Source organism: Ciconia boyciana, chromosome 6 (assembly GCF_034638445.1).
Source record: "Ciconia boyciana chromosome 6, ASM3463844v1, whole genome shotgun sequence".
In the NCBI taxonomy this organism is placed as follows: domain Eukaryota; kingdom Metazoa; phylum Chordata; class Aves; order Ciconiiformes; family Ciconiidae; genus Ciconia; species Ciconia boyciana.
This window is the reverse complement of record NC_132939.1, coordinates 41,967,404-41,993,604: the sequence shown is the minus strand read 5'-3', so window position 1 is coordinate 41,993,604 and position 26,201 is coordinate 41,967,404. Positions and strand designations below refer to the sequence as shown.

Below are 26,201 nucleotides of genomic sequence, written 5' to 3'. Positions count from 1 at the left end.
AACCCCCACCTCTCTACAACCTCCTTTCAGGTAGTTGTAGAGAGTGACAAGGTCTCCCCTCAGCCTCCTTTTCTCCAGGCTAAACAACCCCAGTTCCCTCAGCCGCTCCTTATGACTTCTGCTCTAGACCCTTCACCAGCTTCGTTGCCCTTCTCTGGACACGCTCCAGCACCTCAATGTCTCTCTTGTAGTGAAGGGCCCAAAACTGAGCACAGTATTTGAGGTGTGGCCTCACCTGTGTGAGTACAGGGGGACAATCACTTCCCTAGTCCTGCTGGCTACACTATTTCTGATACAAGCCAGGATGCCATTGGCCTCCTTGGCCACCTGGGCACACTGCTGGCTCATATTCAGCCAACTATTGACCAACACTCCCAGTTCCTTTTCCGCCAGGCAGCTTTCCAGCCACAATGATACCCTTCCATTGCATCAGTTGCTGCCTGATGGAAGACGAAATGGAAGATGGAACTGTTGTTATTTAGTACAACAGCCATATGTAGAAATTATGGCAAAATCTGAGAATGGAAACTACCCTTCTGACTACAACACCCAAACTGCAACTCTTAAAAAAACATAAATTGCCTTTTTACATCTGATTTTTGGGTAGTGCAGCACTTCAGTTTTCAAAAGTGCTAATGTAAAACTTTAAGACTTATGGCTAACATCACTAATACACCAGTAAAGGGAAAACAGGAAATAATATGGTTGCGAATGCTGGGTAAAATTTAGTTTTCAGTGTTTTCTGTGAAATGGCAATGCCAGTTGGAACTTCTCTTGTCTGGGGTGATATATCCCTGTATTGCAAATTCCATCTTTACTGGATACATGTTGACAATAAGAATGTCTGTTTCTGAATGAAAAAGAAAGCCAATAATTCCTAAAAAAAATATTAGTAAGAAAGTAATTCCTCAAAATAAAAAAGCTAAATGACAAAGATAGGAAGTGAATGATGACTTGTCATCTTTTAGAAAAATACTGCCAAACCTGTGTGCTTTTGTTGATTTCAAGGTTAAAAGAAAATGTCACCTAATATGGTAACTCTACTCAGTTGCATACTGTGGGACTTAATCTATACTGAAGCTAAATATTCTATAAGTATGCAGTGAAGTGCAAAAAACAGCAATTGAAAAATGACATGATTAAATGGCACAACATGCAATCATTTGCTCTCAATTATATCAATGTATCTTCTTCATTTCAAGGAGTCAGGCAGAAATATTGTTTTTTAAATGCCTCTATTAAATTGGGCACCAATAATAAAATAGATGAGAGTCCTAATAAGCTCATTTACGTAACATACATCACACACCACAAAACTATTCTCTCCAAACGGGTTTGTTCATAGATTTGTCTCCTGGTTGTCACCAGTCTTGGCTATATTAAAAGATTTTAAAGGCACAAGGCTTGCAGACCATTCAGTGGAAAACCTTTGTACTTAACCCTTGAGAGATCTTTAATGCTAATTATGGAAAAAGTATTGATATAATATCTTTGCTGTCACATTTTATTACAATGACGGTCACAACAGAATCTGGGACTGACATTTTAGAAATATCATCTAATTGCAAGTCAGAAATACAGAATGACAGTTTAAAGTAGAATATGACTTCTTTCAAAACAGCGAACTGGTTCTCTTTATTTAAAAGCCCTACTTTTAATAGCATTACAACCACTAAATCGCTACACTGATCATATCTTTCCGTAACTCACTGCTTAGCAAAGTGTTACAATATCTCTCTTACAAGTCTGAGCACAGTTCACTATATTCCTTGTGAACTGTGTCTGTTTCTATACGTATTAAAAATGGCAATGAACTAATAGGAAAAAGTACTTCATTTTTGCACTGGCTTCAAGAATCTACATAGGCACTTATATTCTACATATAATCAAGTGCTTATATTAATTCATTCGTTTCATTAGCATTAAAAAATTACATGGGAATTTGTGTTTATTTGCAATCAATAATGCAAATAAATTTATTAATTAGGTAAATATATTTATTTAAAATAAAATATTTATTTTTAAATAGCATTCTAAAAGTACCCCTGTTCTTTCCTATTTTTCTCTAGAAGTACAACATATGCATTAAAAACAGTAACAATCCAGAATAGATGCTTCTGGGCTCATTCCATAAAAGCTGCTATTATATCTGCACAACATTCTTTAATTTCTTTGTTCTATTCCTTATGCTCATTTAAGTACTTCAAAATATTTGTTTGTAAGAATATAGTTCAATGGTCTGATATTTAGCTCATATTCCCATGTAACTAGTAATATGTAATATACTTCTCTTCATAAATTAAAAACACTATTAAAATTCCAGACATATAAAACAATATGAAGATTAAGTTACTATAAAAGAAACTATAATAGCTTACAGATTGCTTGTATCATTACTAAAGCGCTGGTATCTATTACAGTGTCTCCCTGGAATAAAGAATGCACTTTTGGCAATAATCTGTTAAAAAAGTGCCCATTATTGTTAAGATGCTCCTATCTTAGCTCTAAACTAGTGTGCAATTACAGGAAGGTAACTTTTAAAAATAAAAGAAAAACAATGTTGGATGTAAATGCATCTTCCCTACTGAAATACAACGTAGCTTTTCCAAGCCTTATTTTTCTTGTGCTTCATATAGGGGATCCATTAGATTCATTTTCACACTGAAATATTTTAGAGCTCTTTACTACACACTGCAAAGTTGGGGTTAACCTGGTTCCAGGGGATAAGCCAAGTCATTCAGACAGAGAAGCCACATGTGATGGCAGGAGGATCCATTTTTCTAGTCTGGCACTGTTTGTGTTTATAAATGCCTTCAGTTCGTGCCCTCTTTTCACTCAATTTGAGAGGTTCTCTTTCCAGAGAAACAGATTCAACAGAGAAATATTGAAAGAAGTGGCACAATTTGCTAGGGTTTCTTTTTTGCCCCTCAAAAATGCTAAAATAAAAGTAGGGAAAGCATCAGACAGGTAGGATAAATATCAGTGCTATGTTTTGCTTTTGGAATGAATCCTGAACCACACTACCCAGAAATTCATTTGCCTGTAGCGGACATTACAAACTTGAAATTTTTGCTAGATCACCACACTGGGCAGACTTTCAAATGAATGTGTGTGGAAATTCAAGAGATTAAATGACTTAAGGTACAGGTGGGAACTTTACAAAATCAAGTGAGGCATAAGTTTGGCTCAACTTTACTTCCAGTTGTTGTCACTTAGAATTACAGCTTAAAAGAAATCAAGATGTTTCTCAACACACATCACACATTAGATGCCAACAAACCCCCTTCAACTGCCTAAAAACTGTTAGGTATGAGAATTTCAGCCACCTTTAATGAACAGTTAAAACTGTTAAAACTTTGTATCCTGCTTCAGAGCTGTATAAGAAGCTTTAAAGGAAAAACTACTTTGCATGGATGTACATCAATACGTGTAACCTTCAGGCTGAGGTTCAGACGTTAATATTGTACTTACTCCCCTTCTTAATCTAGTTCCCCCACAGATGGTTGACATGTATTTTTGCTGTCCTTGTGCAATCGGCCTGGTATATTCCAAAATGTAGTGAGAATTTAGCCTATTCTGAATTACAGGAAAAAAACATCCTGCAGTGCCTTGGTATTACCTTTTTATGGGAAAGCAGCAAACATAAAATAAATTAGACTAATCTTTTGGAGACTTCAGGACAGGCAGGGTGATAGGAAAGGGAAAATAAACACATCTAATGAGTAAGGAAAAAAAGATTTCCTTTGGCTTTTTTCTTGTGTCAGTGAAGCAAATTTAGCCTGGATTCAAAAATGTACAGCTTGAGCTGCTCCGGGGTAAAGAGAGGAAAATATATTATGGTGCTTTCATGTGTATCTGTATATGCACAAGGACAACAAGCAGGCTTTTCTAGAAATGGTGTTCCTCATCTTATTTCAAAAAAGCAACGCATCCTCAGAATGGGTATATCATTAAAACATAAAAACATTATTTTCATTCTTTTGCCATATCTTAATCATAAGCATACATGCAGACACACATTTTTGTTTGTTTCGGCTCAAGACAAAACTAAAAGTCCCCAAGAAGAGAAGTTACTTGCAGCAGAATCAATGAGAGCCAGGCAGCACTACGATGAGGTAGGTTCACTCATATCTGAAGTAGGCTAGCCTACCTCAGTATCTTATTTGTATAAGTAAGTTTTAGGCAAGTGTTTGCATAAATATGTTAAATTTTAAATTAACATTAACTTGCCTCTTGTACAAGTTAGGCAGACATGACTTTGACACGCACAGTTTAGCCCCAGGGCTATGAGAAGGCTAGAATTAGAGGTGAGGACAGAAACAAGTGATGTGGTCAAGGTGAACTTTGAATGGCAGTCAAAAAGCTAAGGGTTGTCAAAAGCCAAATGTCTGGATGAGGTGACTGTTTGTGGATGGTCTTAGAGGCTCAGTGTTACTCATATTATTGCACCTTCAACTGCCATTGTTCCATTGCCTGGACAACAGGGTTGGGGTAAGAGGACTAGATAGGATGAAAGCAAAGAGGGGACGAAACAGGCTTCCTTTTCTTCACTAAAGCTTAGACTAGAGAACATAATGAGGTTCCTCTTATTGTGCCCAAAACATGAAAATAAGTGTCACTGTGATAAAGGGAAAGGTGGTGCTCTGCAAATGACATTGCATCATCAGCTGTTGGCGAAATGCACAGAAAATCCATCAGATTAGAGGCCAGGCCTTCAGTTTTATTCTGAGGTGCGGAAATGCAGCGCTTTCCTAACCAACCAGTAAGGGAATCATCCTGCAAAGGACAGGAATCCACATACATCTTTTTTTTTTCCATTGACTTTATGCAGCGAGCATAATCTAAGCCACTCTGCTGTTGGTAGTAATATGTTGCCAGTCTGCAAATCCCATTCCTGACTGACATCTCATACTTGTGATACATAATATACCTGATAAGGATTGCAATAACACTTCAGAATGTATACTGAAGGCCTGTTCTTTCTAGACTCATATTCTTACTCATACTGAATTAGACTTTACCCTGCAAATAATTCTACTAAAATCACTGGGTTTCCTGGCAGTATGAAATTATTTTTAGTGTGAGTAAAGGTACTAATACAGTCTATAATACTATTCCCTCTTGGGACTATGATCTATTAACTTACATGCAAAGATGAAACTTGGGAAACCTGTCCAGTACTGAAACCAAAATTAGGCAATGGTCTACTAGGTCAATGATCCACCAATTAAAGAAAAACCTCATTATTAGGATTTAATGGCTCCAGAGAACACTATTCAATCAATAATCCACTAATATTGGAGAGATCTGCACCTGAAAATGCAATGCTATGGCTCCAAAGGGGCAGTTATAGACAATCAAATAAATCGTATAATCACATGCAGTAGTACAAAGTGGACATTAATGGAGACAGTACAGTGAATTTTTGTTAACTCTCTTATATTTCCATTCCACACTGTACTTGTTTTTCTATATGTTATCACTAACAAAGGAAATAAAGCTTAGAGGCCAACCAAAGTACCAACCCTCACTGTAAATTAGTGCAAGTCAATGTTGGCTTATTTTTAGGGGAAATACTTCTTTCTCTTTTTCTTTTGTCGTCTTTCGCTTTCTTCTCATTTTCCTTTTCCTTCTCCAGGTTGATAGGAACAGAAGAGAAAGATTCTGTTTTTGCAGCAAATAGATCTTCAAGGCAACAGCAGGACGATAAGCTGTCACATTTTCAAGGAGTCATTTGGGTGGGTCAAAAGAAGAAAATCAATTATACCTTCAATGATAATGACAATAATAAGTGATGGAACTGGGAACGTTCTCTCAAAAGAAGCCAAGTCAGCTATTTTTGCTTCTACACATCTGACTCTATAAGAGGCCATGACTGAGAGGGGAAATATAGCCCAAAGTCTGCAGATGTCATTGATGTGAAAGGTGAAAGGAACTGTAAGCCGTTTGTCACTATGAAATTGCAAGTTTTACTTTGTAATGGCCAGTTTGGGTCAGCTTTCTCTGTAAGCCAGGGTGTCTTCTGTGTTAGTCAGCTTAGGTCAGACTTATAAGCTTACTCATGACATTAGAATTAAATGCAGAGCATCCCAGTACAGTAAGAAAGACAGGGACAAGAGCCCCCTTGCCTCCTTCCCACCAGCTCCAGTTATCAAGAAGGCACTGGTTCAAATAAGCACCCTACTGCACATTCAGGAGGGCTGAGAAAGAAATTCAGGCTCAACTTTTCTGGAAAAGAAAGAAGCCTGTAGTTAGTGTGGAGATATTAGCAGTAAATCTTTCTGAACTGGGATTGCAGTTGCCTCAACATCTTCAAGTCCCTGATGATTCCTTGAGTGGGATTCATCTGAGCTAATGGAGAACTTGACGCCTGAGCTAGTCATTTAGAAGCAAGTATTCTGAGGTACAGTACATCTTCTGTGTAGCCAGATGCCTAAAACAGGACAGATTAATTGCATCCCAAAAGTGCTTTTTTTCCCCCCGACTACTGTAAAAGAAGCTCAGGCAAAATCTCTGCACTGTAGGTATCTAAAGCTAGCCTGTTTTAACGTACCTCTACCACATGGCTATGCTGTCTGCAGGGTAATCATCCTGGTATACAAGAAATAAGGGGACAGTATATAAAATAGATCTAGGAAGGAAGCAAAATATTAATTAGTAGCCTGAAAATAGCCACTAGGCTATTCTCTCCTCCACCAAAGGATTCAGTGTATTGCTGTATCCAATCTCTGCTGAACTCAGGGTTCTTCCTGTTACTACAGTAACCTCCACCCCAAACCCCAATCTTAGTTCAGAAGCACATTGCCACTGCTGAATTAGAACTGCGTGCAGATACTTTATGTGGAACCCTGCAGCATGCCAGATCTAACCATCCCTGGTGGCTAGCTCTTCTGTGTCCTTTTCTTTCCCCCAGCAAAAGGGAGCACTTGTGGGGCAAAATGGTTTTAGACAGACAGTGTTTATGATTAATTTTGAGATTTTCATTAATTAAAGACTAAGTAACAACGTAAAAAACCTCAGAGAATTCCCAGCTCAAGCTTCACAGTCCAAATGGGATGATGGAATGAAAGCTGTTATCTCAGATGGGATATTTAGTCCTAAATGGGAACTGTAAATTGTATTAGTGTTGCCTTAAATAGGGAGAGCTTATTGAAACACAGACTGAACTTTCTTTCAGTACATAATAAGTATATTAAATCAAAAGTTGAGATACATTTGAGTATATTAAGTATTTGAGTACTCTCTGTGTGTGTGTGTGTGTATGTGTGTGTATATATATATTATTGAGCATTGATATTTGAGTATATTAAAGTCAAATTAGAGCTATAAAACCACATATTGTATTAGGGCCAAAATACCACATTTTTTGGTAAAAAGATGGCAAAAAATATGTAGAGCTTCTTTACTATAAAGAGGTGGCTTCTCATTTAAGTGGTCTACAGAAGTGCTGCTTTGGGATGGTGGGTCATGTAAATTCAGTCTGAGTTTGCTTCAAACCATTGTAAATGGCATCAGGCTACATTTGACTTTGGAATCCTGCCTGTTTTTCATAAGATTTAATACTGTATGCCTTCCTGTTTGTTAAAATTTAATCCAAACAAAATTTGGGTAAACCTTTCTTCATTTGTGAAAAGATTTAGGGCTCTGAAGTCACACGCTTTTTGAGAAATTTATTAAAATTATTACAACTTTTTTTTTGTCATCTTAGAGGTATAAAAAGGATTAAATCCTGCTTGATTTCTTTTGGACTTTCTGTTGGAAACTGTTTTGCATACTTTTGTTACATGCACATTGAGTTTCTGTAATTCTTTGATTGCAGCTCTGCCAGGAACATCGTTCCAAAAACTGTAAAGGATCCAAAATGCAGTAGCGAAAGCAATTCCTGGCACCTGTAGGAACAGCCAGCACTTTTCTCCAATCTCTGAGTCTCCAAACCTTTACTCAAAGTTAATACTTTTCTTTGATTTCAGTTTGGCCGTAATCTTATATGCTCCCAAACTCACTTGTGTTTTATTTGATAGAATTATATTTAACTGAATTGTTTGTAAGATGTGCAGTGCTGACTCTCACACAAACTTTTCAGCTAAAATGAAAAGCATCATAAGAAGTACTGATTAACTGATTGATTATTAATTACCAATGCAACCTATATTGCTTAATCAGAAAGTTCCATTGCTTTACGCATTGGAGAAATAAGAGATGATGCTGAGAAATACTTTTTTTTTAAAGGGCATTGCATCATCTGGTATGCTCAGTCACAAATTTAGTGGAAGATGAAAACATACACTTCTGAGCAAGTCTAGTCATTAGAAATAGTTACAAGCATCAGATAATTTACACTGTTTACAAGGCAAACAGAAATGGCTACAAATACCACTAGCTATGGAATTCAATAGACCATTGACTTTCAGAAATATTAAATGAGAAAATATTTTCAGCATTTTTTAGTACAAATAAGCAGTCTGATTTCTTTAATAAACACATAGACTAAAGTCAATGAGAACCACAAGCTTTCAGTACTGCTGAAAATCAGGTTTCTTTTTTTTAAAGGCCCAAATACAGATTAGGAGACAGGTATGACAATATATATAGCATGTTTCTTATTGCTTCAAATAAAACCAGATCAGAAAACTACATGAAATGCAACATTATTGTTGCCAAAGAACACCGTTTAGCAGAAAGCCTCTGCTAAAATCCTGTTTTGAACAGGGAAATCCTGTTCCCAAACTGGGTTTGGAGGGGAAGGAGACCAGGATCCTTTATAAGTCTTGCTACCGAAAGCAACGGAAGCTTTCCCAGTTCTAGGTGACTGAGAAGGAATTCTGAGATGGACAGATACTCACAAGTCTAAGATTGTTCTTGAGTAGCTGGTCTGTGAGCCAAAGCCATAACAGCTACCTTTTTGATGCTGATGGGTCATTTCTCTATATTGAACACTTAAAGTCATAAGTTTTATTGCAAGTGACAGAAATATATGACTAATTATTTAGGCTCCCTTGCTGTCTTTTGGAGGGCATTTTGCAGAGAAAACAGCATGCTTTTTCAAGTCCCAGACACATAAAAGCAAATGTGGCAGAACACTTCTACTTACAAGCCAACAAGCACACGAATTTCTGGCTAGACCTTACTCAAATGAAATTTACTAAAACTTTCATGAAAGAATGTGAATTCTTTTTATTACTGCTCCTCATTCTTTCCTGCTCCAAATCTCTCCTGACCCACAAAATTGCCATACATCTTCAGGTTAGGAAATCAGTTGTGCCAACTATTAATCTCATGATATTAGGTCTTTCAGCTGCTAGAATTATGTGTTTACCTGAGAATCTTGTATTTCATTTAAAAAGTATGTTTCTGGTTCTGGTCCTCATCATTTCAGTGAACTCAAGGGACTCAAAAGGCAGAACAGAAATAAAAAGGATGAATAAATAAAATAAATGCATGTTCATAGTTATGAAGATCTCATGAATTTTAAGTCAATCTCTTGACTTTCTCAGTCCAGATTCATGGGTTTTTCATGTTGCGACAGAAGAAAACAAACCAGGAGTAAGACACCAACGCTTCCCCCTTTACAGCTGGGCAACTTGTGCTCACTCTTTCCGCCTTCTCGACAGCAGCCCAGGTTAGGCTACACTTGGAAACTCACTTAATGCTGTTGTGGAATGGCCAGCAAGGGTCACTATAGATTGAAGCAAAGTTCGTGCCTCTCCTTAGTAACTAAATATGAAAATGTTTGAGGCAGCTACGAGCACTGAAAGCTGGTGGAATGAGTAACAACATGGCTCTGCATGTTGTGTTGCACAGAGATCACTGGCTTGACCAAAGTATACCACATAGTTTCCACAAAACCAAGAAATACAGGGCCTTACATAAGCTGGTTAATGACCTTAACTAATAATATTCTAGTAATTCTAATACCTAAATATGCTAATAATAATCAGCCAAACATACTCAGCAGTATTTGAACTTTGAATATAAACAAGAAACAGTGGTAAACACAAGGAAGCAGTCTCTTTTCATCACATATGAAAATGGAATATACTGAGAAGTAACCTAGAGGAAGGAAGGAAGGAAGGAAGGAAGGAAGGAAGGAAGGAAGGAAGGAAGGAAGGAAGGAAGGAAGGAAGGAAGGAAGGAAGGAAGGAAGGAAGGAAGGAAGGAAGGAAGGAAGGAAGGAAGGGCTGCCTTGTGGTTAGCGCCAAAGATTAGGGTCACCGTAGCTGGGTTCTACCCTAACACAGCCATTGACTTTCTGTGAAAACCTGGAAAAGTGACTTAATCCCCATGCATTTTACTTCCCTCATTTCTAAAAAGGGGATAATAATACCTACCTTAAAGGTTTAGTGGGGCTTAGTTCATTAATGTTTGTACAGCATGTACAGCTCCTTGACTGGATAGTACTATAGAAATGCTAAGTATTATTATTGCAGAGCAATATCTCAAAAGAAAAGTAATGCAGTAGTACGTTCTTTAATAAAAAGAACAATGAAATTAATATGGCATGATTTTTTATAAAGGAAAACAAAGAAGTCAAAATAATTTCCTACTAGTGAATTTAACAATCCCTCCTCCCACCACATTGTTCTCATCTCAGGTCCCAACTGCATGTGAACTATACATTCAATTCATCCTCCAATTGCAAGATGAAAGGAAAACACCTGAAAAATTAAATAACTGTTTTTCCTAAGGCATAAGTGTAATTTAAAACACAACATTATGGAATGAAAATCAACGGCATTGTTGAGTTTATTTTATTAAAAATGTTTCTCTGTGTACAGTGGCTATGGGTATAGTCGGGATGGTGCAGCACAATAAATTTCCATTAAGAAACAATGATTCACTTACCACAGTGAAAGCAGTAATAAGGTTAAACTCTTAAGTTAAGTGGAAAGTAAGTCAAACTAAACCCCAGCAGGTTTCCTACTAGTGGCATAGCTAATGTTTTTGAAAATGTTCTAAATGTTCTTTCTCAAATATATGTATTATACATTGCAGTATTGTTAATTATATCCATTTTCTCTTTTATACACTTCCCCAGGAGATCAGTGAAGAATGGAAAACTTACTTATAGTGGATTTCAGATTTAATGAGACAAAGATGGTTTAATATATATGACAAAGTGATGTGCTCTCACCATATTTGATAGGTAATTATTTTTTATACTCTAATGGCTACCATTTTGAAAATAATTAATGTATTATTTATGTAATTAATAGATAATCAACCGAGTAATGAAATACTCTGGTTACATCATGGTGGGTGGCACTATCCTGTTTAACATCTCTAGAGCTCTTGGCATGACATCATGTCATATATATATTAAAAGATTTCATCTGAGAGATTTATGCACATTTCAGATACATAAGTAACATTGCTATGGTATTTCTGTTCATACATATATATATAAAAGTCTTAGCCATATATATAAAAATGTATATTTAAACCCAAGTTTGTCTGAAACTAGATTTTTAAATCCATAGTTATGCACTTGATAAATGCTATAATTTTCCATGTAAATAAAAATCATCCAGCATTTCCTATGGAAAACATGGTTCTATTGCTGTGAAGTTCTGCAGGTCTATCAACAGTCCTTCATAATCACTAGCTTTGAAGTTTGCTGATCGAACAAACAGAATCAGCGTGATTTTTTTCCCCACTAGCAGAAGACCGCAAACCATAAAAAACAAAAATAGATGTCATAAGAAAACTTAAAATTGCATTCAAATGGACATGCTCAGGAACCTGAAAAAACCCTTACCTACTTTATCTACATTGACACAACCTTCTCACTAATCCTCATGATTGTAAAAGGAAGAGTTAAGGAATGACTAATTGGGAAGACAGTAATTTTTCTGCTGTGGTTTTCTTGAATGCTTGTATAAAAAAGTATGTTTAGAAGTGTTTGCAACATGCCCTTTGAGGTATTTAATAAATTGTCCATCACTTTAAGAGTGCTGTTGCCCTAGATACCCTGATGTACTAGTGGAAGAGAGAAACCTCTTTACCTCTAAAGCTCAACAATTACTCGTGATTCCTTTCTTATTCTTTGGTCAAAGATCACTTGCAGAGTAAAGTGACCCATAATGATGATTCAGGTGAGGGTTTATTTAGAAGTGATAGCTATGAACAGAAGAAAATAGCATGGTTCTGCCAGGTTTTTTTGCTAACTTAATAGCCCTCTTTCCTAAATGGTCCCACTACTTCTGGGGAATGGAACAAAACCTACAACCTCCATTAAGTCAGTTGCAAAGCTGAATGCTGGCCCTCAGTTGAAGGAGCTTATCCATCTGAATATAGCATTGTGACTACAATTCTTTTCCCTCCTTTCCATAAATCTTCAGGCTTAGGCTTAAGATGAGGCCTAGATTAATGCAAATCTCAGTGTATATGTCTTTTTCCACATATCTATTGACCACAAACTTGAATGTTTCCTCACGTATGCTGAATTTATATCTCTGTAAATGTGACCTCAAAGAGGCTATTCTTGACTCATATGAGCAGAGAAATAGGCTATTAAACTGATGGTCACACAACACATTAATTAATTAACCTGATGTAGGGAGTGAAATTCAGAGTGAAGCTTTTCGTGACAATATTCAGCTTTACAGTGAAGTAGAATGAAAGAATACTATTGCTTTTCCAATTGCAGTGTGATTAGCCCTCTAAAACTCTCTTTTGCAAAAAGTCTAAGGAATAAACATTGTTGTAAAGATTCAATAAAATCAACATGAATGAACACATAGTACATAAATTAAGGTAACAATATGAATATATGTTTATATATGTACATGCATTGCATTATGTTATGTATAAGATAAATATTTTATCCTACCATAAAGAGGAGTCTCTCTACGAAAACTATGATTGTTTTTTTATTACCTTAAAATATTGCAGTTGTTTCTCAGCATTCATTGTTCCTTCATTTTCTTGTCTCAGACAGGAATTGAAGATGAAAAGCTCTGTATCTCTCAGCCACCCTTTCAGCTCTTTGATCCTGACCTCCAGCTGCCTTACCAGGCTGCCGCTTTCAGGCGAGAGCAGGTCACGTGGACCTAACCCACTGTGCCCTACCATTGTGTCTTGGATCTTCTCTCCTAGGGTTTTCTAATGCATCAGATAAAGAAAACATAGATTAGTCTTATGTACCAAAACATATACAGGTTAATGTGCAACAAGAAGCATCTGTTAGATGACTAGAGATGTGGGGTTTTTAATAATCACTAGTCATATCAATCAATTTCATTCTTTGTTTCCTTGTTTCAATCAATTTCATTTTTTGTATCTTGTTTCTCACTTATGCTGTTCTCTCTGGGTCACTGACTTTGCTGGAAGCATGATAAATCAATGTTTATTAACAGCAACTACGGAGAGAGGAGACAAAATGGTACATAACTTTTTAAAGTCGTTATTCTAGAGAATTTGTCCGTGGCTTTAGATGCTTATGACCATGAGAGTTACTAGTTTCTAGGCAGCAACAGAAAATATGACAAGCACTGAGCTCACCAAACTCTTATCCAAGGTACCATCTAAGTTTTTGGGGAAACACTGAAATACTGAAATATTTTTTGAGGTATGAACTGTCAGGTTGCAGTTTCCAAACTTGTAGCCCTGAGGTTGTATACAGGAGCAGTTAGGTCACAAAACAACTGGTTTACTTTTAAAAGTGGACAAACTCATTCAGACGCCAATAAGCTAGAAATTGCAAAGCCTCAATGTTCCTGAACATCAGGCCAATTATTTAGGCAACTAAATTCGGATTTAAGTTCTCCATGTTAAGCATCCACTTTAAAAATAATGGACCAGAATAAACATCCCCCTCTGATTGCTAATGAAACTAATTTACTATAGCTTTTCAAAGTAGTATTTCTAATAAAAGAACCACTGAATAACATTTTGATAGTGGATGCTGTGAGCATAATGAATATTCTGAAGTGGCCAGGGATAGAAAGTTACCTTCCTTTTCAGTATTTTGAAAGGCAATCCTTTAACATCACAAGGGAGATACGCTGTTGCCTGCTTCTTCTATGTCAACCGGTATTTTATCTGACCTATAAGAGGCTGTCAGGCTGACACTTATTATAAGCACTAGATCTGTGCTACTGATTGTAGAATATTGAATATACACTGACAATCACATCCAATAACCTTTTAAACTGATAATTAGCAGTGGCTAATTGTTGTAACATGAAGATACAGTTTTAGGTGACCCAGTGTGGTTGGCTGTTGAAAATACATGCTTTAGAAAGTTACTGGAATATAATTTATAAGAATGAAGTTAGCTTCCAAAAATAAGCCTTAAGACACAAATAAAATTAGAGCAACAGCCATTAATCTACTATGTGGCATTCTGTAAATAACATCTTTAGGAGATCATAACTGAAAAACATGCTTTCTTGGCAACACCTTTCTATTTTCATGGTGCAAATATTGATAATTTGAAGACCCTCAGTGGAATCCAGCGCTAGCTATTGTTTTTATGCTGTAACAAAAGTAGCAGCAGGAGGTGAAATCAATGCCCTTGGAGGGTAGGGTCACAAAAAAGAATTTATTGCCACTTTTTTGTTCTGGAACAGTTTGCAATCATAAATTCTTCATAAACAGAATACTTCAGAGAATGGTCCGTCTTCATAAATATACGACAGAGGACATCAATTTCATTTAATTCACAATTTGTGTCAGCACAGCAGATGCCAATGCCTGCCTTGATAGGGTTGTTTAATATGCAATTGAGACAGAGTAATATTCAGCACAGGGGACAAAATTTCACAGATTAAACTGTACGCACCACTGACATTTCATTCTAATGTATTTCCATTCCACACTGTTCACCTTAGATGAAAGTAATATTAAAAACCATATCCCTCTATTTTACCATTGTTAGAAGTTAAAATCCTTGTCTTTAATTTTTTTCATGCCAATTAAAACGTAATCATGCCAATTAAAACAGTATGCCTAGTGCCGTTAGTTTCTGCAGAGGTTTTTATTAAATTAAACAAAACTCTATCAAACTCTGCTTATTATTCATGAAATTGCATTTAGCAGGAAAATGGTAATAGTTATATTTTATTTTTCTGTAAATGCTGAAATTAATGGCAAAAGTTAATCCAGAGGTACATTTTGATTTTAACATACTGAGAAGTGGAGGGCTCCAATTCTTTTTAAGACAGAGTTTTTCTAGATTTTTAGAATTATGATCAGTTACTTATCTCATAGTTATATATCCTGCCAGCTCTAATCAGTGCCACTGAATTAACCTGATTAAAGACATTGAAAGTCATAAATGTAAGGCTTACAACTGAAATTATTTTAAAAATACAAGTTGTCATGATCAGATGTAAAAGAATAGGTTAATAAGTCCCATTTTTCTCAGTAAATTTATTAATGTTCAAATAGGTTTAAAATGCTTGTGGTGATGCTGCAGATTAAAACTAAAAAGTAATAAGCTCAGCAGTCATAAGGCAACTTTCAACATTTTCTGACAATTTGCACATCTAGAGAATCAAGCGATTAGAAACAACTGTGCTGAACTAAAAAGCCCCACCCTCTGTAAAATGGCTATTGCATTATCAAATAAGCTAAAGTGACACAAGTCAGTATTTAAAATGCTGTTGGCAGGTTGCATGTACAGCTTACTCGTAATATATTAGAAATGTTTTTTAAACTAAGATAATAGCATGCAAAATTATGCAATGTAACTGTATTGCTAATATCACACATCTATAATTAATCATTTAAAGTAATTTATAAATTTATCTTACCCTTGATTTGAAGTGAAGGCAATTAAGGAGAGAAGTGGATGGAAAAATATATAGTTTGACCTCTCTCTCTCTCAGCTGTTTTACAACAATAGGACAATAGTGTCTCCTGCACGGTGCCATCACTGGTCTCTGGGTAACAGAATCACTATATTGCTTTTTTTGCCAGATTCTTGTATCTCACTCTTTGGCTGAGACCCAGCCCATCATAGCGTGAAATGAATTACATGAAACTTTTTTGGCTTTTGTCAAAAGTGAGCTGAATACAGCAGCATGAAACATATCCTGGCTGTATTCTTAGCTTCAGGTATTCAGATTTGTACCGAACCTGCATATTTGTTTTTGAGCCACCAGTGTGACCTGAAATATGCAGTGACAACCCCACTTTTCATCTTAAGAGTATAGTAAATAGTTAAACAGTAGATGTCTCTAACATGTACCTTCAGAATAAATTCTATTAACATTCACTCAAGCATGACAGTCAGTGTATATCAGATATACTGCATTATAGTTGACTTGGTGCATACCCGTAATACATGGCATATTTTACTTACATTTTTTATGTATTAAAGAACTAAAATTATTAAAGTCAGACAGGAGACAAGCATGGAATAAAAAAAAAATCAACAGAAGAGGAAAATACTATGGAGTTTTTATAATAGCATGAGTAGCTTGTTTGAAATGTACGTGGTGAATTGAAAGAGAGAGATATTTGTGCCTCAAATTAGAAATCAGACAGACAGCGTACTTCAACACACAAAAATGTACACATAACCCACAAACAGTAATAAAAATGCAAATACCCCAAGCAGTTCCCATTTTTCATTAATTGAATCCACTTTTTCAAGGAGATCATTTGGTAGTAAAACACCACTTTTCTTCAGAGCTTTAACCTTACTAAGCAGTTCCATCTTTTTCGGGTGTCTGATTGACATTTCTACATTGTATCTCTAAAATGAAAAGAAATAGATAATATTAGCTACTGTAAAGAGTTTTCTCTATAAAAAAATAAACTTTAATTCTATATGCCCAGTTATGATCATGCTCACTATGCCATTTTTCAATTTTTTTTTTTAAGCACACAACCTTCTCATGACATATCAAGAGATTTTGGTACCAAGCACATAGCCTTCTGGGTGACGCATCTATGCAGGCAGTTAGCAGTTGATTACATATAGTAATATTCACTCACTCACAATATTCACTTGTACAGTAACATTCACTATCACTCTCTCATCTGAAGCTTGATCTGCCTTTGTCTCATTCAAGTCAGTGGTATCTTATTTTTCAAATACGTTACTTCAGCAAGTAACACTGAGGCTCTCCATTGAAAAAAAACCCAACAAGGAAATAATTTCATAATTATGTTTCCTGTACAGTTATTTCTTTTCTCTGTCATTGTGGATTCTGTCTCATATCCGGGCCTGAAATGGGATTACACATGAAAACGTGAGAGTTTCACCTTAGAAAAACAATTAGACATAACTCCTTTGCAACACGGTACCAGTAACTTGATTTTTATTGCATCAACCAACAGGAGCAGTGAAATAGCACACAAACGAGAACAGCCACGATGCTCATACAGTCCAATCGTTTCTTCAAGCTGAAACTACCTTTTATTTCCTGCCCTGTTATTTATTGTAAAAAAAAAAGGACAGAGAAATCAGGAATAAAAACAGAAGCTTCTTTCAAAATTACTTTAATATGACTTTCTAAATATTTTAGCTGTATATTACTTATATACTCTATAAAAATGTATTCTAATGTACAGACACATTGGCAAATAAATCTCTTTAAAACCTGTATTCTCTGAAAACCTGAATTAAGTATTAAATGTAACAGTTACTATAGTGATTAATTATGTTTTAGTAGCTGGTACAGTAAATCAAAAAATAAAATTAACACACAGGCATCCACTCACATACATACCCTATGTATAGTTAATTCCCTCTCCCTCTTATGTATAAAACACTCATAGAAACAGAACTTCTGACACAGCCAAAAATGCACCTTTTACTGAAAAAGGAGAGTTCAGCACATATTCTTACAAAGGTGTTTACAAGACATACATAAATTATGCATAGCTATTAGCAAATTACATCCTAAACATTAAGCTTGCTTGGCTTTATATTCAGCTAAGAAAACTGCTATAGCAGCTCATACTGAAAATGTTAATAACTGGGCTAAGTATAAAAAATTAAACTAGAATAAGGAATGTTTAAAACATGGGTGCCTTTGCCAGATCCAAGAACATGCTCTGTAGGAAAACAAAGCAAAAATACAATTGGAGACAGCTTAAAGAAAATAATAAAGGTGTGAAATCACTGTTTCAGCTAACAGGTCCTCAGCATTTCCATGCATATGTTTGCATATTGTTAGTTTCATATTTTAATCTCTCATTTACACAACACATGCACATCATTTGTATTATGTAAACTTCAGCAAATATTAGTCATTTGTGGATCATAGAGCAAATGTTTTAAATGAGGTGATTTAAACCATTTCTCATTATTAATGAACACTGATCAGGTGCCTGTGTATCCAAAATGACATGAATATGCATAGTAAAACCCAAGGAATTGTTTATAAAGAACTTGCCTTTTGATACTTGGTGTACTGCAGCTCAGGTTTTAGAAAGGTACAACAGGAGGTTTGAAGCAGGTTTGGCACTGGGGAACGGGATCCGCCAAGGGGCGACACCATTTTATTGGACTAAAATGTTCAACAAGTATGCTTCTTGGTCCTGTATTACTGCCTTTTCAGCTAGAACGGTTACTGGAGGAGATTACAATCTTCTTTATGTAATCTGATTTCTATTTAAAGATGATATAGCTGAAAAGGATTTGCATAATTATTTCCATAAGTACATGTAATATCAAGGGGAATCCAGAGTCCAATTTGCTAGGCACTGAAATCGAGTTTGCGCTACTCCCTTTCTTTTGTCAAGTGAATGAATAGACTGAGGGAGTCCTCTAGCTGTGTGACACTGGTGCAGGCACACCTACTTCATACTCGTCACCTCTTCCAGGCGGGCAGTTGCTGCCGCCTGGACTGGGGCTGGACGTGTTCCTGGGCAGTGCGGGACGGAGGAAGAAATAAACTGCATTGCATGTTTCGTAACTGCAATGCTCTTGTTAACATAGAAACAGAAGATGTTCCCTTTAATTTCAGACCAGATAAAATAATTCAGTGCAGCGTAATCCAAATAGTGTGACAGATGTTATAAAAGGTTATTACATTAAAAAATAAATAAGCTAGATTTTATGTACGCGCTCTGTCTTTGTCACCGTGTAACCTGCTGTATAAACAAGCATGATGAAAGTGCTGATTGATAGAAAATGCATTATACTCTAACTGCAAAAGATGAAAGAATTCAGTTCATTATTAGATGTATTGGTATGTGGCTGAGAGTCAGTATTGTTTCACTCCTCAATATTTAACATGCAGTGTGTATTTTAAGTTAAGGGAAGAGCTTAATGTACGGGAGGTACAGTTTGAGAACTGATAGCACGAGATGCTATTGCTAATGCTATTTTTTAATCCATTAAACACCTACACTCTAAGCAGTTGCATGGAAAAATTAGCTACCAGCTCTATCAGCGCTGCACAACCCTAGTCTGGTAGGACTACTTAATCCTGTGGTGAGAAGATAATTTAATCTTCAGATTCATTCTTTCCTCAGCTTTAAGTGAGCAAAGGCTGCTCCATTGTGACAGTCTGAGGATGCTATGATATAGATTACTGTTTAATAGACAAAAATGAGATTAAGAAAGTTAAAGTCACAGGTTTCTCGCAACAGCCACAATAAGAAATAAATGAGTAATATTTAGTTTCCCACAACACCTGTCATATTAAAAGGCTGGGAAAAAAACCCCAAAAAACAACATACTGGAAAAACTGCAAAATATTTACAGCATGATTAGCTGTGTGCATGCATGGCTGGGTTTGTGTTCCTGAAGCCACTCAAAAGAAATCCAAAACATTGTTATGTAAGTTAAAGAATTTTGGCTTTTTATTCCTTCTCACTCAATACAATCAATATTTCTCAAAGGACAAATAGAGGAGTTTTTAAAAAGGCAGTAGCATTTATCCGTGAACAAGTTTGGCAAAAATATTTAAAACACGAGAAGTTGAATTTCAAAACAAAGCAAGTTAAAACCTTACTTCCCCTGATAAAAATATTCTAAGAAATCCAGGCAGGCTTGATTGAGACACATTTTTTGACACTTTATACTAAACTGTGCCTTTTTTTTTCTTTTTTTTTTCCTTTTTTTCCTTTAAAAAATTATATAAAACATTTTTTGTGTGAAAAATCACACCCGAAAATTCTGCCCAAATGGAGACTGGAACAATGCCTTGTAACAGTGTTAATTGTCACCATGGAAACCAGAAGAATAAGCCATTTTGAAACTGGTATAGAAGGCACACATTGAGCAACTCAAGCATTTTTCAGCCTCCCTCAGTGTTAAGGAACAAGATGCCTAGTCACTGAGAGGTCAGAGAAAGAAATCATCATGAAAGGTTCGTAGATGTGCACTGTCTGGTAAACAATAAAAAAATCTGTACACAGTTAACAACTCGGTAAGACTGCGCACTGCATCTTTCAGAAGGAGAAACACCACAAAAAGATGATCAGGACTGGGGTGCGGATTCCACCCCTCGAGCAAAACTTTAGGGCAATATTATGCGAACCTTGCCCCTAAAGCTCCCTGGGAATTCTGTTGTTGTAATAAAACTTCAGAAGAGGAAAGAAAAAAAAAAAAGCCTGCATGATGGAATTCAAAATAATGCTCTAAAAGCACACAGAGAGATTAAGACATCCATTGTAAGACTTTTGTATGGTGCTTCTGTTGGTTATAGTGAAAAGAGACTAGACATACTGAACACACAGTGGAGCTATGGCTACGAAGTACAGAAGAATTAAGCCAGTGAACTTTCTCCATTATTGGAATAAGGGTGTGCTATTTGTAGATGTTCTGCATTCCGTCATTCACGTACTAACAAAGTATCTTCAGTCAAATGGCACTGTATGATATACAACAGAGATCAGAACTGAGCGACCTGCGATTCTAGTTTTACCTGGATCGGATCTTTAAATTTTAAAAACTTGCCTTTCGGGGTGTTTTGACTGCTGCAGACACAACTACATACACATGCATGTTCAGTGTCTGTATGTGCACGCATAGTCAGCGTTGGCACACATTTGCAAAATATACTGCATGCATGAAATTGCGTAAAGAATACTCTGCAAGCAAATTCACCAAATATGTAATATAAATACATATAAACATATAGCAATATTTGTCCATCATCTCTTCACACACATTCTCACTTTGCTTTCTGGATAATGTTTGCACTCTTCATGCTAGGCTTCATGGTGGCCCCTTAGGAAGCCCATGCCTAATGCCATTCAGTGATGAACAAAGACTCTTTTTATTCCGAAGTGCAGGGTCCAAAGCTCAGCTGTATACAAGCAAAGTGAAGGAATCTGCTAGAGGCCAGCCTACCCTTCACAATAGCTCTTCATGCTTCTACCTTTTTGGTACTATCAGTGTGAAACATTTTAGAAACTGTCCAGAAGCTTGGTTATATTTCTTACGCTGCCAATAGCACTAGAACCTCCGGACAACATTCAAGATCTGGGCTGAGCGATCTGTCTAGATAAATAGCGGTTGCTGTTTCTTGCAAACTTCATGTATTTCACTATTAGCAATTTATCGCAAATAATTGCACAGGGAAATTATAAAGACTCCTACAATTGTCCTTGTAAATTAATAATAGGCTTTCTTGATTGGGATAAATTTGCTGCTGAGCCTTTGGAAAAATTAAAAAGTGCAATGTCATTTAAAATTGCCAGAACTCACACAGCAAATTACATCTGAGGTTAAGAATCAGTTTTTCCTCTTCTAGTTTATTCCATTTGCATGATCTGGAAATCATATTACATTGGCTATGTATTGTTAATTGGACATAGATTGCATTATCTTTAATATAAATCAAACTACAAATATTAAAATGAATTGCAAATTCTCTAATAGAAGATCATAAAACAATCTTTTTTAAGTATCTCCCATTAATAATTTAATTCCAATTATATCACTCAGAAAACTCAAGAAGGAGAGCGCTAACTTATTTCCATTTGCTTTTTTCCCCTACAAATAAGCACAATAGTACAGTATGTATTTGTGTGAGAGTGCATGTGCGTATGGGTGCATGCCTGTAAAACAAAACAGATCTTAGCACTTTTGTCTGAAGCCCCTGCAGACACCTTGCTTTTTTGTTTCAGAAAGTAGCAAATGCGGATTACGCTGCTGCTACGCCTTCCTTTCTGGGGCAGCTAGAGAAATAAACACATTGAAAGAAATATTAAGTAACTTCATGAACTAGATTTTGCCTACATTAAAAAATTATGCAGTTGGTACCTATTGTTCTGCCTTTTTTTAAAGGAAGGTGATCCCAACCCTTTAAATTTTACTATAAATGTAATATCTTTTTGAAGACTTTGTATGCCCTTTAATGAATTTATATTAAATATTTAATACTGTTTAGGGCATATCCACTACTACCAAAAACAGTTATATTCCCAGCAGTCCCACTGTTTCAGGCAGAGGGCTTGATTGATCCTCCTAGCCTGAATTGAGTAGAATGAAAAGAAGCAGTTGGAAAATAGCTGCAATCATTTAATGCAGATGACCTCTGACAGGCTCACAGCTCTTCTATCTGAACAGAAATTTGCATGGGGTCTCTGTGCAGAGGAACAATGTAACCTAAATGGTAGACAATCTTTATTCTAATGAAGTGGGTGTCAAGGTCAATGTAAAACTGCAATGATAAATGGTGCACCACTAGGCAAGAGAAGTTGCATAGGCATTGTAGTGCTTTCACATTAATTGAAGGCTGAAATGCACTGAGTGAAAGCACAAGACTCTCTTTTCACCATAATGTGTTAATGCACAAATGTTTAAATGTTTTATTCAAGCCCCTAGCCTGTTGGCACAAATCTTATTGCAAACAAAAATACAATAGTTGGCCAATAACCAGAAAAATAGAACTTTTTATTAGCTTGCCTTATTTCTTGAATCCCTAACAACTTCCACAATCTACTTAGAGTACCAAAAGAATAACAAGTCTCCAGACACCTAATGTAATTCCCATGATCCTTTTTCTATTTAGGATATCTGTCTTTAATTAGTTCCAAACAAGCAAGCCTTTAGACAACTCTTCATTAGATACCATTCCCAATGAACGAACTGCGAGAAGAAAAGTCATGCTTCAATATTATTATTTCCTAGATTCCAAGTTTTCTTTTAGTATATAGTTAACATCTCCAGGTGCCTTTTGTTCTCAGTAAGAATTAGACCAGTAAAACTGGGTTTTGTAATGCAAAGAGTTGTGTGCCTAGAGTGGGGACTAAACTACAATCTGTTATTGTGGCTTTGTCAAAACTGCAATACAACTATAATTATAGTACTTCATCAGTCGATCAAGCAATTTGTAGAAGGCAGTACATTTTGTCTTATAAAAATGAGGAGGACAGTAAGCTGCTTTTTAAAATCCTGAGCTGCTTAAGCTTGTTAAGGGTATATTGTTTGCTAATACACTCATTAGCAGCCAAGCATTTTAACTTCATCAATTAAACGGGAAATGGTGTTGCACCATTAGTTTCCCAAAATGCTAAAATACAGATAGCAGTCTACAGCTAAGAATGGTAGAAAATTTATTTTCACCTGCAAGCTGCATTACACCCTTCACGCCCGCTTTTGTGCAGCATTACACACTTCAAGCCCGTTTTGTGCGACATATACATGGGGGGTGTCTGTGCATGAATGTAGGTGGTGAAAGCCCCGCATATAGTTGCGAAGCTAATTATATATATACACATACACACCCGGTTGAAATTTCCCAAGTCCCATAAGGATTGCTGCTAAAGCACAGCGTCATTGCTTGACACCGATGAACATTTACTCATCTGAGTAATCCCAAAGATGACAGAAGTTTGTTCCTGTGAACAACTAACAGCTCCCCTGGATAACTAACGGGTTTGCAATATGGACGATAAATTGTGAATATTTATCAGCCATTATAGTTTTAGGCTCTTCTGTGCAAATAGATGTTAACAATACGATTACCGTTATTAGACAAGGAGCTCTAGCTTGTTACTAATTAAGAGGATCTGCAGTACTTTCAGTTTCTGGGAGGCTGTGAGTGGCACGTACTGTACAACGCCGTTTCTATTTTACAACTCGCCTGTGCAAGGGAATTTTCCATACGGAAATCAGTCTTCAGGATATTGCAATTCAGAGAATAAACTCCAGTGGAAAAAAAAAAGTATAGCGTAAAGGCAAAAGAAAAAAAAAAAACCACCAACCACCAACCCCAAAACCCACGTTACTGATGAAACTGTTTAAAAAACTGTACAGCTTCATCTGTGTGTGATTTGTCAGGTCTGAAGCTTTGACGTGCCCAAGGGGCAGACCCCAGCGGGGAGTAGGCTGCAGAGCTAAATAGCTGTGAAAGAAGTCTTAATGTAGGATGGAATTCAAACTAACCTTGACATGACCTCGGGAAAAATATGCAAAAAGTAAAATGAATGCACTCTGCAAGATACATCCTAATTTTGTGGCCGAGCTGGTTAGTTTCACAAACATAACTTGCTCCAAAAGCAAAATAAAATGCGAGGAAAAAGGGGAAACTTCGGAATTCAGAGTAAAAACTTAACTGGGCATGGGGTGTTGCTGTGGAGGCATATGAACCATTTGGAAACAATCCAAATAAAAACCAACACTGAACAATATTGTTGTCAGCCTGTCTATTCAGGAAAATTGTTTTTTTAGGTTGAATATAAATGACACAAAGCCAAGATTACATCATTGCATTACAAAGTCTGTTGTGGCTTTTAGCCGAACAAGCCCCATGGATCTACTGGCTGATGGCAGTAATTCAGTAAGAAGTTTTAAGGGCTTCTCTTTTTTTTTTTAGCTTCATTACTCTAAATATAGAGGAATTCTGTTTAAATAGTGATTTTTTTTTTTTTTTTTAATCCACATCCCTGAGCTTCTCCTGCAAGCTTACTACTTGATACAAACAATAAAAATCTGAGTGGGTATATTAAGCCCTGATTTGGCTTTATTATGCATTTTGCCTGTCTTGCTCGGTGTTCAGTTAAGCAGGAAGACATCCACCTTAATATAGCAGCCAAGAACTGGCTAATTCACTAGATATATGGAAATTTTAATTGAGTGTCAACTTGTGTTGAAATTCGATCCCATTACCTTCAGAATGCATTTTTTTAGCAATACCAGTTATTTACTACACTATTAACCAGATTTTAAATATAATTAAATTGCTAAGAACATATAGCCAAAACACAGCAGTTTGAATTCATATAGCCAGGGTAATCGAGTATCATCAGGTGCATGGGATTGCGCTAGATCTAGAAGCTGCTGCCCATCTACGAATAAAGACAAACCCTGGCAGATGATGGTAGAACACAGTCCTGCAATCCAGGTTATACTGCAGTTCAGGTAGGGCCACAGAGTCGGTGTACTTCATGTTATAACGATCTATTGATCTCGTAAACTATGTGTTTTACTGGGATCTTTGGCTGATATATGAAGGAATTTCTGAGATTTGTCTTCTATTGCTTGCAACAAAGCTGTTTGAGCTTTGAGGTTTTTTTCACACCTTGCACCAGAGGTGTGACTTTTGGCACAGACTAATACAGATGCGACCTACAGACATGCTTAACATATCAAATGTGGATTTAGCTTCATATACATTTATTTAGTTGTCTGGAGAATAACTGATACTAAATAAATAAAAAATAGTGCTCTTTAGGAATTAATAACTACTATACCTTTGGGTTAGTGCTCAGGTATATTTATTGAGGAAAAAAACACAGAGTAAGGGAAATTCCAAAATACTGGTGTAGACTGCAGTTAGCCCATTACTGAGCAGAAAATGTATTTGATGGGAGGGAAACTGTTTGGCCTGGAAACAAAAAGGTGGAGTTGCAGCTCCATCCTTGGCTGGATATTCTGAAATGCTGACCCTACACGTACCAAATCTCATATAGCTACATTTTTACATTTACATTTTTACAAAATAAAATACAACAATGTAAGATTATGGAGATTTTTTGAAGAAGATAATCAAAGAAAGTAATTTATAACCTGTTATCCTCCCTTCTGCTAAGCTGTGCCTGCTTCTGCATGAAACATAAAATTGCAACTCCTCTACATAAAGATTTAATTCCAAATGCACTGACTATTGTCAGGCTGTGTGTTACAGGCATCATTCTATTTTGAAATGGATGTTCCTGTGCATTTATCTTTCACAGACTGGCTCTTCTGAAGTCCTTACTCCATTGTTACTCAGCCGGAATGCTAATGGTGGTCAGTAATAGCCTCCCATGAGTGAAGTCTGACTGAAAATTGACAAATAAATTAT

The 26,201-nt window shown here is 36.3% G+C and overlaps 1 protein-coding gene across 1 annotated transcript in view; it reads right to left on the bottom strand.

Annotated features, from left to right (window-relative positions):
- The window catches only part of AKAP6 (A-kinase anchoring protein 6), a 227,162-nt gene that overhangs the window by 29,930 nt on the left and 171,031 nt on the right, over window positions 1–26,201 (bottom strand). The window contains exons 9-10 of the mRNA XM_072865482.1: window positions 16,556–16,702; window positions 12,877–13,101 (exon numbers count right to left, since the gene is read on the bottom strand). Coding sequence (XP_072721583.1) covers window positions 12,877–13,101; window positions 16,556–16,702 — 372 coding nt within the window. The remainder of the gene's footprint in view (window positions 1–12,876; window positions 13,102–16,555; window positions 16,703–26,201) is intronic.